At 42.4% G+C, this 14161-nt stretch overlaps 1 protein-coding gene across 1 annotated transcript; it reads left to right on the top strand.

Annotated features, from left to right (window-relative positions):
• The first annotated feature begins 1040 nt into the window (after positions 1-1040).
• nudt4b (nudix (nucleoside diphosphate linked moiety X)-type motif 4b) lies at positions 1041-11871 on the top strand. The gene is made up of 5 exons (XM_085768884.1): positions 1041-1681; positions 8363-8473; positions 9968-10012; positions 10302-10389; positions 11197-11871. Exons 1-5 carry the CDS (start codon positions 1586-1588, stop codon positions 11418-11420), a joined length of 564 nt encoding a protein of 187 aa, XP_085625010.1. The 5' UTR covers positions 1041-1585; the 3' UTR covers positions 11421-11871.
• The last annotated feature ends 2290 nt before the right edge of the window (positions 11872-14161 follow it).

The raw sequence follows: 14161 nt of genomic DNA, 5'->3' as shown, positions 1-14161 counted from the left end.
AAATATGACATATATACGCGGCGTCTCTTCCGCAAATACAATAACCCAGGCGTGTTATTGTCAGGTAACCTAGGTGTGTTTATATTACAGGTGGAACTTGAAACATGGAACTCCCATGAGAAAACTCCCATAAAAGTGCAATAAAAAAAATGTCATGGTTGACTATTGTATTATGACAAATACCCGAGATTACAACAGGGTTGGTTTCATTTGTTAGGCTTGAATGACATTAATACTAAGCTGAGCCTGAGGCTTAATAATTCGAGGAGGGTTGGGTAGGCTCTGGTCCTGGGTGGGGGGTTATTAACATGGCGTTCTTAACATATTTTGTGGAGTTTGGGCTTTGATTTCAAAACTGCTGCTTTTCCTCCTCCGCTGAGACACAGCAAAGCAGTGTGGGAGAATTAAACCGACTCCATTTCTTGGCCTTTTTCACACCAGACATTTTAATTTGTCACAGTAAGAACGATAACATCGACAACAGCTGCTGTACAGTATAGCCTATTCACGTTCCCCATTGGACCAGGACCCCGAAACTAAAGCGATAGAATACAAGTAGGCCTACAACCACCAATAATTTTATGATTATGACACGCAGGTTCCTACTGTGACATGTCTGTCAATATAACTGCTGTGGAAAATCCCCAAACACAGGGAACTTACTGAGTCTACCCTCACCCTCAAATTGCACAGAAAGCAACAGATTTTTATGTAAAAGCCCTGAAAACCTAGCACATCATAGGACAAAGTGATAAACTATTATTGATTAGTCTCCCTCCCCATCAATGGCTGTAGGCTACACTCTTCCCATAAGAACAAGCTCACTTGGCAAATGGGGCCATGTCCTGCTGGCTGCTGCTGCTGCTGCTGTAGAGCTACTTGCACCAGTTTTGGGAATCAGCACAAAATTACACATTTGTTTATCCTTTACCACTGTTTTGACCAGAGCTGTTAGCCCCGCCCACTGAGCCCCGGTGCAGCCAATGAGCGCGCTCCTGTCTCAGAGGAGTGATCTGGATATCTAAAACTCCTGTGTGTGTGTGCCTGTTCATTGTACTGAGTCAGCGGCCATGCGCAAATGGGTCTAGAGGAGGGCTGTGGTGTCGGTGGTGTGAGTGTGTGTGTCTGTGTGTAGGCTGTAGTCTACATAAGATCTCCTGCCTGCCCTGCCTGCGGGACTTCTGTGCTCTCACGCCGATGATCTTACGAGGAAATCATTAATCCAGGAGAGACGAGTCTTGTTGTCGGCTTCCAAAGCCAGGGATCATACCTCCGGAGCGAAGCCCCCTCCTCCTCCTCCTCCTCCCACTCTTCACTCTTCCCATGAGTGACCATCTCGGACCACGGATGCAGAGAGCAGCAGCAGCAGTAACGATGCGGCGGCTCCTCTCCTAACCAACTCGTTGGACAGGACCGATACCCCCCTCCTCTCCACCACCACCACCACCACCACTCACCGGCCACCCACTCCCCCCCGTCCGCTCTCCGCTCTCTCCCCCTCTCTCGCTCTCTCTCTCTCTTGTTTTTGCCGGTTCTGACTGAAGGACTGAAAGTCGAGGAGGCAGAATTTTAAAAAAAATCCAGCATGAAGCTCAAGCCGAACCAGACCAGGACGTACGATGGCGAGGGCTTCAAGAAACGAGCGGCGTGTCTGTGCTTCAAGAATGAACGAGAGGAAGAGGTAAGAGAGACCCCGCAGTGTAACGTTATGACTAAGCTAAACCCCCCCCCCCCCCCTTTTTTTGGACCATATGCATATGCGGTTGTATCTTGACTTTGTGGCCTAGTCATCCTCTATCTGCACCCAGTCATTCAGACAGACAGCCCAGGGGAGGGGAGAGGAGAGGGGTAGTGTGGGGATAAAATGGGGCAATATTCTACGTTTATAGATTTTGTATTTGATTTATAGCGTCTCATTATTTTTCAAGTGTTGCAACGTTGACTCTGCTGACATGTTTCATTGAAGGCCAGTGTTTTGGTTCGTGTTTTTCTGTGCCACTGGTGGTGGTGCTGCTGCTGCTGCTGCTGATGCGCCTTGGGCTATCCAGTTTAGGCTAGTTCGGAGCACGTAGAGAAAAGAGAAAATCGACTGTTGTCAAGGTAGCGTCACTTAGCAACACCAGAGCAACGGTGGTGGTTTTTCAAAATAAACCCACACCGACTAGGAATTCAATCGAACCCAATGCTTTCGTCGAATACAAATCTCTTATTTTGAAGAGACGCTCGCAGTACTTCCTGTTAACCTTTAGCTAGCTTGGAAGTAGCAAACAGAGGGGGCGAGGCGCTCTGTTGCATGCACGTTTCCTTAAATAGCGGCTCCAACATCGGCTCGTGTTGAGCGAGGAGACGAGAATATAGACTAAGAGTCTATTATTAAATATATCTGTCAAATGTCGAGTCACTTCATCACATTTAATAAATGAGGCAGCGTAAGCATCCATGACCAGGCAGTGGCCATTCATGATAATGCTGCATCCCGCCGGCCTTGAGCGGGCAGCTGCGTAGCAATTATGTGGATGAGGATTTAAAGGAGCCTTTACCACGTAAATAATGAATATGGGGTGACAGACCTTTAACGCAATTAAGGTATGTCTTTTCTCGGTGACATGCAACACATAGACCAACTTTAAAAGGGATCTCCAATGCCTCAAGCAGAAGTTTTCACTTCAGACGTTAATTAAAATACATTAGCTTTGGTATTCTGAAGATATTAGCACATTAACTAACATTTAGCTCCCTGGATATACAATACAGTGTCATGTCTTATTTACATTTGTATGTATTTGTGCAATCTCCACAAACAACAACAAAACATAATAATATTAAATACAGAAAACATTATATAACTGTGTAGACTAAACCAAAAGATATTTAAATTTAAAATAAATACTCTCTGTTACTCTGAATGTTGTTTAGTGTTACTCTTATTCTTACACACCTATTGGCCAGGGTAGTTATAAGCCCCCCTGTTGGGACAAGTAGTAACTATGAATCCAAATTACCACATAGTCATGTTTATATTAAAAACATCCGGGCCATATCAAAGCCTTTGTGGCATATTCTTGCGGGTCTAAATTTAGCCTCCTCTGTCTGCATGGCATAAACAAACTGTTACACAATATAGAATAAAAGCAGTCCAGTCTGGGGTCACTAGACACAAGCATATCCGCTCACTTACATGTGTGCAGATGTTATGTCATCATTATGTCTGAGTTTTAAATGGAGCACCACAAAAGAGATTTTATAAAAATTAGAGATTTGTCGGTTGTTATAAGGAAAAAAATTATAAACTTTTGTACTTTTCCCAATTTTTTAAAACAAATCAGAACTTGTTGGTACACTGTTATGTTTTTCACACAACTTTTACAGGAAAGAGCAATTATGGAATATTGTGAGAGCAGAGGAGTGTAGGTGTGACTATCACCTTCAGGATTGTCAGGCTCTGACAAACAAGTCTACTCATGTAATCACAGAGATGACACTGCTTAGAGTAAAGAGAAGCAGTCAGTCAGATGTCGGGCCATGACAATATCCATTTTCTGCTTAAAGAAGCTTGACGTATGGGGCACTGTGGCATCAATACTTTCCTTACACACACGCCTACCGCAAACAATCAGTTCCTAGACACAGGAGACCCAAATGTGGTGAAATAAGAGCCACACATGCTGCTTGAGTGTTTTGTTTTGTAGAGGAAGGGAGAAAGCTGAGCCCTCTGGGCGAGGTACTCTGACAGCAATTAAAGTCCTAACAAGGGAAAGCAGCAACCTGACAGTGCAGAGGGATGGCAGTGATAGCTGAGTTGGGCCACCTGAGTTTCACACCATGCGCACTCCTTGGGGCCTGTGTGTCAAGAGAGTTGGCACTTTAATTATTTTACATCTTAATAGGGCAATGATAGGTTGCAGAAAACTTTAATTAAATAAGTAGTCGTAATGTGTTTTCTTGTGTTTTCTGAAGGATTAATTGAATTAAGACAACATTTATTTTAAACTGAAACTAATTAACTTTTTTTGCAAATATTCCCCCGAAACTCTTAGAACATATTGACAGTGAAACTGACAGAGTTGTGGGGGTGTGCAGCAGATGAACAGCTTTTGGGAAATGATTTCATCACAACTTTCATTAATCTCTCAGAAGTAATGAAACAGCAGTCAGAAGTCCAGAGTCCGTACAGCTTTAAAACTGCTGTAATCGGTGTTTTTCTACAAACAACTGATTAAATGATTATGAATCACCTGAAAAAACATCTCAGACACAGAATAAGCAGCTCTACATGTTATTTTTGTGTCTCTGCCATCTCATTGTTTTGGTTTTATAGTAACCACTTCACACTGCATTGATTGGCATTGTTTTGTTCTGTTCTATCTGTTGGCTAAAGACAGACCACGTTAGTCATTAGTATATTGCAGCATTTAGCACCCCAAAGGAGGTGTTTTCCTCTGGAGCTGTTGGAGAACAAAACAGAGCTAAAAGGAAGGTGAATACTGGCCTGTAAAACTGCTTGTTGTATATAAAAGTACTGTACTGTAAGTCCAAGTTCAACAAGCTCACACTATCAACGTCTTTTGTTTGTTTTGTCAAGAAGCAACCCTAACTCAGGCTCAGGCTTTCATACAACTTCACTGCAATGAGTTTTTGCATCAGTTGGAAAGAGAGAAATGAATTGCTATCTCTGATCAGGACAATAGTTGTAGCAATAAGCTCAGTGTTTATCAGATTGTAACCTGGAGGCTAGATATGGAAGATTATTGCAGCAGATTGTAAACAGTGTCAAACTGGAAATGGTACAGTGGTTATCAGTGTGAGTGGATGCTTCGCCATAAAAGGCGCTCAGGCTCTCTCTCCCTTTACCTCCTGCTGTTTGTCTCTGACTTGTCTCTCTTTATGACTCCGCTTATTTGTTGATACCTTTATAATGCAGCGAGTGTATTACTCTCCGTGGCACTATTGATTCTGGCCCAGTACTTGTCTGCCTGAGCGTCTTAAGACTTAACCATCATTCTCTCCTCCCAGCGCCCGGCCTGGCCTGGCATTTGGAGCCTTCTTTATTTGACAGCTACAGGCGTTCCTCCTCGGGGAGGAGGAGGTGTTTATGTCCTCCAGAATATTCCTGCCTGCTGTCCCTCTTTGAAGGCATGCCACGGGACTTACTGTCAAAGCCAGTGTTTAACCGCCAGTGACAACTCTGATATCTCAAATTAAGCTTAAGAATGAATGATTTCTATTCTTACAAGAAGCTAATGCTTGTTGTAACTTCTGTAAAGATGGATTTCTGGGTAACGCCAGATGCGTCTGACATTTCAATATACCGTAGTGGGTTTCATTACACAGAGGAGATTTACTGTATGTTGCCCTAGAATTTCTCTTTCCACAATGGGGGCCCTTTGGGAAGTAGCTCAAGCTGCAAAACAGTGAAATGTAACCGGGAAACACTACAGCATTCCCCCTGGGGTTTCTCCTTCACCCTGCCCCTCTTTCCAAATATAAGTGGAGTTTCTGTGCTTAGAGTTCAGCTGTCGTCTGACCGCTGACCTGTCAGGGCGGTGTGAGTTATTTTGTTTTGGGTTTTTTCATCACACTTTAAAACATCGTGAATGGGGTTAAGAGCGAGGTATAGATCATGACGCATCAACCAGGGGTTCTTGTTCCCCAGAGTAGTTCTTCACCTGCCTGATTTGTAATGAGCTTTAGATACTTTCCTTTTAATTTCACTGATTTTTCTGGGTTTCAGTAAGTAACTTGGAGCTGGAGAGGAATACAAGGAGACAGGCTCGACTTGTTTTTCCATTAGCAAGTCTAAAAGGCAGCACCAAACCCCTGCTGCCCCCTCTTATAAAACTAATGGCTGCATTCATCTCAGCAGTACATGTGAAGGAACAAATTCTTAATTATACACCGTCTGCAATATGTCGATTCAGTCCTCGACATTGCTCGGCTCATTAAAACAAAACAAAGCGTGGCCTTCGCTGTGTTCTGAGGATGGACGTCGTCTACCACCAGATAAAAATGGCACAAGCAAAGCAGAAATCTACTTTGTCCCCTGCTGCCCTGGAAACTCTGCGGCTTTTGTGTTGTATACAACCCCACACTGTCAGCCTTCGGACGCGTTGACACCGGCGATTTTCCCTGTAAGCCTGTTGGCCGCAGATCAGCAGCACACGGAGAGACACACACATACACACACGGTGCCAGGTGTAAGAGAGCTCTGAAATCTCTTAACCCATCCAAAACACAAAGAATGAATGAATCTTTTATTATCTCATAGCACTGAAATAGCCCAGTCTGCATGGAAGCGCTTCAGGCGTTAACAGCACATTGGAAAACAGGTGTTCAAATAAACACTTGCTGTATATGACACACTCCAAGACAACAAATGAGAAGGAGCTTCTGAATATTCAAACAAGGTCACTATTTTATTAAATACCCGCTTCTCAATTCACGATTGTAGGCCTTAAGTTCACAATCAGCTTGTTTTAACTCCAGGCTGGCAGGTTCAACTTTGCACATTTCCTACAGTTTGCACTCTACTGAGAAGACGTCATGTTCTGCACTTAGCACTGCTTGTCCAGTAACTGTAAATGTGTCCTCTTTTAACACACATCATTTACTGTAAACTGTATAACACCCACACCTGTTGTATGGGATAAACACCTCTCCTATGTTTTTCTTGGACCTTTTCATCTGCAGAAAATGTTTACAGAGCGTGCCGTGCACACACACCTAATCCACGGCCCTCATGCTCGACATTCGTGCCGTAAAGTTGCACACACTCGCAACCCGACCGCTTCCTGCCCCCTCCATCCTAACCTATATCGTCTGGGAATAGGCAGGTGGCTGAGTTTCAGTGAGAGCGGCACGTGAGAAAGGCAGCAGCCGACAAGCGACTTCGCTGTCAAAGGCCCCCGGGCATGTGCTGCTGGCCAATCGGTTTGGCCCCTTGGCCGTGGGCCTAAGAGAAGCCTCAGAAGGCCTTCGCGGCCACAATCCCATTAGAGAGCGTAAGGGTAGCTATACAAAAGCTGAGTTAGGATTAAGTGACAGGCTGACTCCTGGCAGATTACTGGATATGGCGATCGGATGGGTGGCTGAGGTGAATTTCACAATCTGTTGTGCAAGCTGGTGGACACATGTTTCTCTCTTCATGGCATGTATATTTACATTTAAAGCTTACAGAGCGATATCCTAATTGGCAAGGATGTAGGAGAAATGATAACATGAGCAGCAGTACTGCTGCTTCTAGGCCATCTCAGGTAGCAGATCAGTTTGTGTGCTTGTGTCAGATTTGAGTGTAAAAAGCTGACCTAATATGGTAAATGAAAAGCTGAAACATTTAGATTATGCAGTCAAATCACAAGTAAATGAACCATCTGAGACAAATTGGGTCCTCTTTCGTTGATTTCTTCCTGCATTGGTTGCTGATATCACTACAACCGGTGTGCTGCCTGTCACAGGCCGAGTCTTTAAACAATGATTTAATTCCTCCATGCAAATGTGATAATGTTTACAGCAGGTGCGCTCGTGGCCGTTGCGGCTGCTACGTGGCTACTGGCAGAAACCGCAGATGCAGGCACATCTGATCTGTGCGTATCGGTGTCCTCTGCAACTGTAGTGTAATTCAAACCGGGACGCTCCGGAGGAACACTGATAGGATTTCAGTCGCTCATGCTTGGTTTTTAAATGCATTGTTTGCTGGGGTCATGTTGTGTCGCCAAAGCCTCGATACTGGCTCTGATTGCATTCCATCACGAGATGAGTGAGATAAATATGATAGGCTAAATAAAAACGGATATTGAATATAGACCCCAAAATATGGACCATGTTTGTTTTGTTCCAGTTAGTTAACATTGATATGAAGGTTTGTTTGTGATGTTTAGCTACATAATAATAATTAACAGTCGAAGTTGACATGGAATAACCCCAATATTACGTTATTCTCATATTTTTTGTACTTATTTAACTTATAGGACTGTTTATTTTTTTAGACTTGAATGTTTAATAGACGCTGTGGTAGATTGAAGATCCTGTAAGCAACAACAGAGAATAAATAGCAGAGGCACCACCACTCATCAGTCATCTGTCCTTTAGACCCGACTGAGCCAAAGGGTCATGGCTCATGTCGAAGTGCTCAGTTTCAGTCTGACACTGAAAAAGAGGCTCCAAGTCACCGAGGCAAATCTCGATCAACATTCAGGTGCCAGAAAAGAACTCCCTTCACTACGAAACCAAATAGGGAGGAAATGGTTCTCCTCTTCCTTCAGGTTGTGATTTCATGATGAGTGTCTGAATTTCCTTAGAGCCAAACAAGGTCACAATGAAATAACAAGATAAAGACACACTAAGGTTTTGTTTTTTTCTTCGACAGGTTCTGCTGGTGAGCAGCAGTCGGCACCCGGACCAGTGGATCGTCCCCGGAGGAGGGATGGAGCCAGAGGAGGAGCCGTGTGGGGCCGCCGTGCGAGAGGTGTTTGAAGAGGTGATTACATCCGTGGATTTGCTCTCATATCACATTAACAAACTCTTAACCCCCCAAATCGAGGTCATTACACGCGATCACAAGGCAGAGGACATTTGATTTTACTGAAGTTAATCTTAACCTACATCCAAAGGCCAAGTGTCTATTATATAACAAGGATCTAAAAGCGAAAAGAGTCAAAAATGTCAAGAGAGATCATAAAAGTATGTAAAAGGAGAGCAAAGAAGTGATATGATACAGCTATATTGTAAAAAAATATATAAAACATAACATATATGTGATATTTGTACAGCGTGACTTGGCAATTCAGAGGTGCAAATCTGTTCAGAGGTCACTCGAGACAACATATGGCTGCTAAGGACGTTACACCTGCCATGTTTTGGATAGGGAAAGCTGTTTGTGGTCATTATCATTATTATTATTATTATTATTATTATTATTAGAAATCTTGCAGAGGAGCTCAAACACACATCTGTGTATCCTTGGAGAGCCCCGTGACTCTCTCTCTCACGCCCCTTTTGCCAGTGTTCGTTTCCAGTAAAATAAACGCACTGAAATGACCAGAAGTGGAGTTGCTGTGGTTGGCAGCAGCAGCAGCAGCAGTAGTAGCAGGGTAAGGGTGAAGATTGTTGAAGGGCCGCGGTGTCAGTAGCTGGGTGACTGAGGAGCCCGCTGGTATTCCAGAGGTCCCCTCCGGTTGGGAACGCCGTGTTCTCAGTCGCGTCAGTGGTCTAAACTTGGCTTCTCACTGGATTCCTGTGCATCCACAGACCCGCTGCGCACATCAGTGGGACAGAGTGACAAGTATCCCGAGAAGGGGGGAAAGGACAGATGTCATATGTCTTGACGGTAATTTGAATCCCGCGAAGTGCAACTGAATTAATACAACAACTGCTAGGTGTTATGAAAGGGGGCATAATTACATTTCCGTAATGAAACTCTTTCGGGATTCGTGCCAGTTTGTTTTCCCCAGGCGACGGAGCGTTACAAATGAGTCATAATGATGACTGTTATTATATAATGTCCTCCTGAAGATTTGCTATCGCCGAATGCCAGCCCAAAACACATGTACACACCATCACACCTTTAAGAGTGATGGTGGTTGTAGCTTGGGTGACGGTTTCTACAAAAATAAAGCCCCGGAATATCTCAGCCTTGGCTCGTGGGTATATTCTGCAGCTTAGTTCTGAATGTTTTCATGCAGAGTTATCGTCCGTCAGGCACTTGTACATCAAAACAAAGCAGAGTTGAGTCCATGGAGGTGGGTCCGAAGTTCTTTAAAACACTGAAATCGAATACACAATGCCCATTGTGCGACACAGAGTACAGTCTGTGGTTTGAAGACTGCTTTTCACTTTCTATTCATGCGAGTGATTTGTGGTGTAAGGTCACATCTACACAAAAGTGTCCTCCACTGTCTGGCTGTTTTATAGAATTGAACCAGTAAAGAGGAAAAAATCCCCCTTTAATGATTTCTCCTCTTTTCTTCTTCAGGCTGGTGTGAAGGGCAAGCTGGGACGGCTGCTTGGGGTATTTGAGGTAAGCCTCTAACATACCTAGGCCTATATCGAAGTGCACTATTATTACTGTATAAAATGTAAAAGTTTTCATATTAAAACTCTTAGAAAACTCTGCTAATAAACCTGATTGTGGGTCTAATGTGTATTTTTCAGTTGCTGCATTGACAGTAAAACTATGGCTCAACGTTCATCATTAATGAATGAATGAATTCTCTGATAATTCAGTATATCTTTGTGTGTGCATGGAGACATTATAATCTTGTGTTATTATCAAATACTCAAGTTTTCTTTCCTTCTGATCCCCAAAGCAAAACCAAGATCGGAAGCACCGGACGTACGTGTATGTGTTGACTGTGACAGAAACTCTGGAGGCCTGGGAAGACTCTGTCAACATAGGTACTGTGTCCCCTTCACCCTCTCACCAGTGTTTGCAGCTGCAGTAGTGTGTGCCCGTGTGTGTGTGTATGTGTGTACTTGCTCTGCCGAGTGCTGTCACACCTTTCAGAAAATGCGTGTCTTTTTTTATTAATGTGAATGCCACTGTGCTGCATGGAGACTATATGGGCAGTGGGGTATGCAGTGACAGCAGGTGCCTGTAAATCTAGGGCACTGATCTTAGCTGCAGTGGTTCTTTAGCTGCAGTATATTAGCGCTGTCAGTGGTGTAAATCAGTGTAAACCAGAGCCTGCTCCTTTTGCTGGACTCTTGTTTTGAAATCTGAAAGAGTCTATCGCACATGTGCCGGCTATTTCTGTGGACACATGACTGCATATTTCCTGTGCATACGTCGTAGTTTCATATGTATGTGCATAGTCCCCAAGATACATTTACCTTCACTTGGCTTGAACTGAGTTTTAATTAGCTGCAGTTAACTATTAAATACACATTGACAGCAACATAGTCAGTAATATTCCAGACCTGCTTCAAATTAAACTTGAAAATCATCAAATATCCAGTCAACCGTTCTCTGAGTCTTCCTTATAGCTGAAAGAGTAACATTAAAGCTACGGCAGTGAAGCTTGTGCTTTCCTTGATGTTTGGTACATCTACTCTAGAAGAAATAGCTTTGATACACTTTAAAAACACCCAGTGGAAAAGGGGGGAAAAAGCTTCTATTGTTTGTTGCAGGTTGTATTACATAAGTATAATCTAACGTGAAAGCTTCCTTTTACCTCATGCTTCAATCTCTGTCTCCCTCTGCAGGCCGTAAGAGGGAGTGGTTCACGGTGGACGAGGCCATCAAAGTGCTGCAGAGCCACAAACCCGTCCACGCCGAGTACCTGCGGAGGCTCCAGCTCAGCTGCTCCCCCACCAACGGCAACTCCATCCTCCCGAGCCCGCCACCCAACGACAACTACCCCCACTACAGCGCCACAGCCACCACCACGCCCTCGACGGGGACGGTGCTGGGCTCCTCCTGCAGATAGGACTGCACCCTGCAAAACCCTCTGTCCTGTCCAGCTCGGACGGCTCACTGAAAGTCTGTACAGTCTTGCATGAATCTAGTGACTCTTTTTTTTTTTTTTTTCTAAAGAGTTGCGGCTCTTGTATGTATAATTTCTAGTCTTAGCTGCAGGACAGACCAAAGCCATTGCCAGGACTGTGTTTAAAGACTCATGTGACTGAGCAAGAGAAGCTGGTAAAGCTGTGCACATGGCTAACTCAAGAACACCTTTTCATTTGCTGGCAAACACCGGACCGAGGAGCTGAAGTTTGTGAAGAGGAAGCTGCAGACTCTGCTGGTGAAGGAATGCCTTACAGAAACTTTGTATGAATGTTGTATTTGGGTTGTTTTACTTCACTAACGGTCATTTTTTATTTTCTTTTTAGCAGAATGGATTTGCTTTCTAGTTAATAAAAGGGTAATTGACCCCAAAAGCACGTCCATGTGGGGGGGGATGTTTCTAGACTGAATAATGTCTTCATCATCGACCCATGATGATAACAACCAAATATCATGACAGACATGGATCTAATGCCTGGGCATCGATGTTTCAAGAATCTCCTCTTTAGCATTTTAATGTGAAGTGGGGTTAGTTTACTACAACAACAAATCTGCTTCCTCCACATCATTTAAATAGAATTAAACTACAGTGAAAGTTTGTTTAAACAGACACAAAGTCGCCCTGATAAAAAAGCCGTCAGTGAGTTGCTACCTCAGTTCAAGCTGAAAACTGGATCCAAGTCATGACGCTGTTCGATATCCTTTGACACAACACTGCTGCATTCATAGTTAAACTTCAGCCAATGCCTCGGAAATTACAGGTCAACTAACCTTGACTTGTCCAACAGATATGGTGTGTTGTCTGTGTAAAAGCCACATACCTTTTTGTTTCCCATGTCGTCAGAGTATTTAATGAGGCAAAGGTGTTACATGCTGCCTTGAGCCACGGTCGGGGGGTCAAGTTCATTTCAGTGTAATTTACAGAAGAATCCCATTTCAAAACATTTTACCTTGAATGGAAATAATGCTGAGTCACTCTTTATAGTGTATCATGGTGCTGCCGGGCAGATTACTTAAAGCAACTATCAAATTAATTTCAATGTACAGAATTATTGATTTTGTTTACCGTATACAAGTAACTTAGATTACTTATTACTAGGGCTGCAACTAATAATTATTTCATTATAATTTAATCTGCCAACTATATTTTGACTAGTCAATAAATTAATATAAAAAGTGGAAAATTCTGTCACTGATAGTTTAAACTCTACCAGGAAAACAGGTTTAGTAAGTGAGCTTAAATTTAATTTTCATAATAATTAACCCCCATTCATATTTCCTGTCTCTCTTGATTATAGATTGTCAATAAAAGGCAACAATCCCCTCTCAAAAATATTTTAATGAAAAAAACACAACTGAATTATCAACACGACAAAAATCCAAAGAAAGGTGACTCATTATGTTTTGTTTTGTTTTGTTTGTCCATCAACCCACTCACTCCTGTGTCGACAGCTGAATGACGACTATAGTAACCATACAGAGATTTGTAAATAGCTTTGAAGAGAAACATTGAAAATGTGTTTTTAACCTGAATGAACCTGTAAAAAATTCTCTTAATATTTTATATATTTTTTAACAATGTACAAATGGCAGAAAAAGACGTGTAGAAAAACCTCACTGAGTTATGTACCGTACAGGATGTTTGTATCAACTACAATGTGCCACAGGTTTAGGATATGAAGGTTGGTTTTGTGTTTCAGTGGAATTAATGCATTTCAAAATGTGATTTGGTTAATTCCACATGGTTGTCCATCATGAATCAAGAATTGAACTTCAGAATGAGATGTACGAAGACAACACAAAATTAGGTTGACAAAAAAAATACATACTGTGTCCTCAAAATATTTGAGGTGTTGCATAAAGAACCTGATGCATTTTTCTTTTCTTTTGTTTCTTTTTTTTTTTTTTTACAATATAGATATATATATATATATGATCATGCCAATTAAATTGTGTTTGTTATAGACAAGCAAGCACACAAGTCTGAGTATTAATGAGTAAAAATAAAATGATGAAATCTGTTTTTTTAATGAAGATACTTAACATGTTGGAGACAAAAAAAATGCAATTTTAGAAAATAAAGGCAGGATGGTACTGATCAGAGCAACGTTTTGGAGGGTTAGTAAGAACATGAAAAATACACTATCACACTGTCACAGATGAATGTTTATGAAAGTGTTTAATTAGAATATAACTCACCTCTTTTAGGTTTCCCAGTTCAGCACAGATGTATGTCATGCTTTAAAACCATGATGGCTCACTGCTCCCTCATGCACAGTACCATAAACTCTAATAGTTCAGCTATCATCAACTTTCAAATGCTATGATAGATTAATAAGTAACTCCAGCCACCTTAAACCTCCGAATGTGTGTGTATGTGAAGTATGTACTGTGGATTGATGAACGTGAAATATGATGTGCCAAATTAAAAATTTGTTGGTCTTCAGATTGGGGGGTGGGGGTGAGGGGTGTCAACGTAATGTCAATGTTATACAGACCTGCAGGCCAACAAGTTTGAGAAATAAGATGTTAAACATTGCTTGATTCAGTTCATTAATGTTTTAATGTTACCTGAGAATGTAATCATTAACCATGTGAAAAGGAGTGTGTTTATAGAGACTGACTGCATCTCCCATAATTGAAATGATGACTGTAGGCACTTAT

This window comes from Trachurus japonicus, chromosome 23 (genome assembly GCF_045865225.1).
Source record: "Trachurus japonicus isolate A0001 chromosome 23, Traja_1.0".
Taxonomy (NCBI): Eukaryota; Metazoa; Chordata; class Actinopteri; order Carangiformes; family Carangidae; genus Trachurus; species Trachurus japonicus.
Note: the sequence above shows the minus strand (reverse complement) of the source record. Positions and strands in the feature narration are given on the sequence as shown.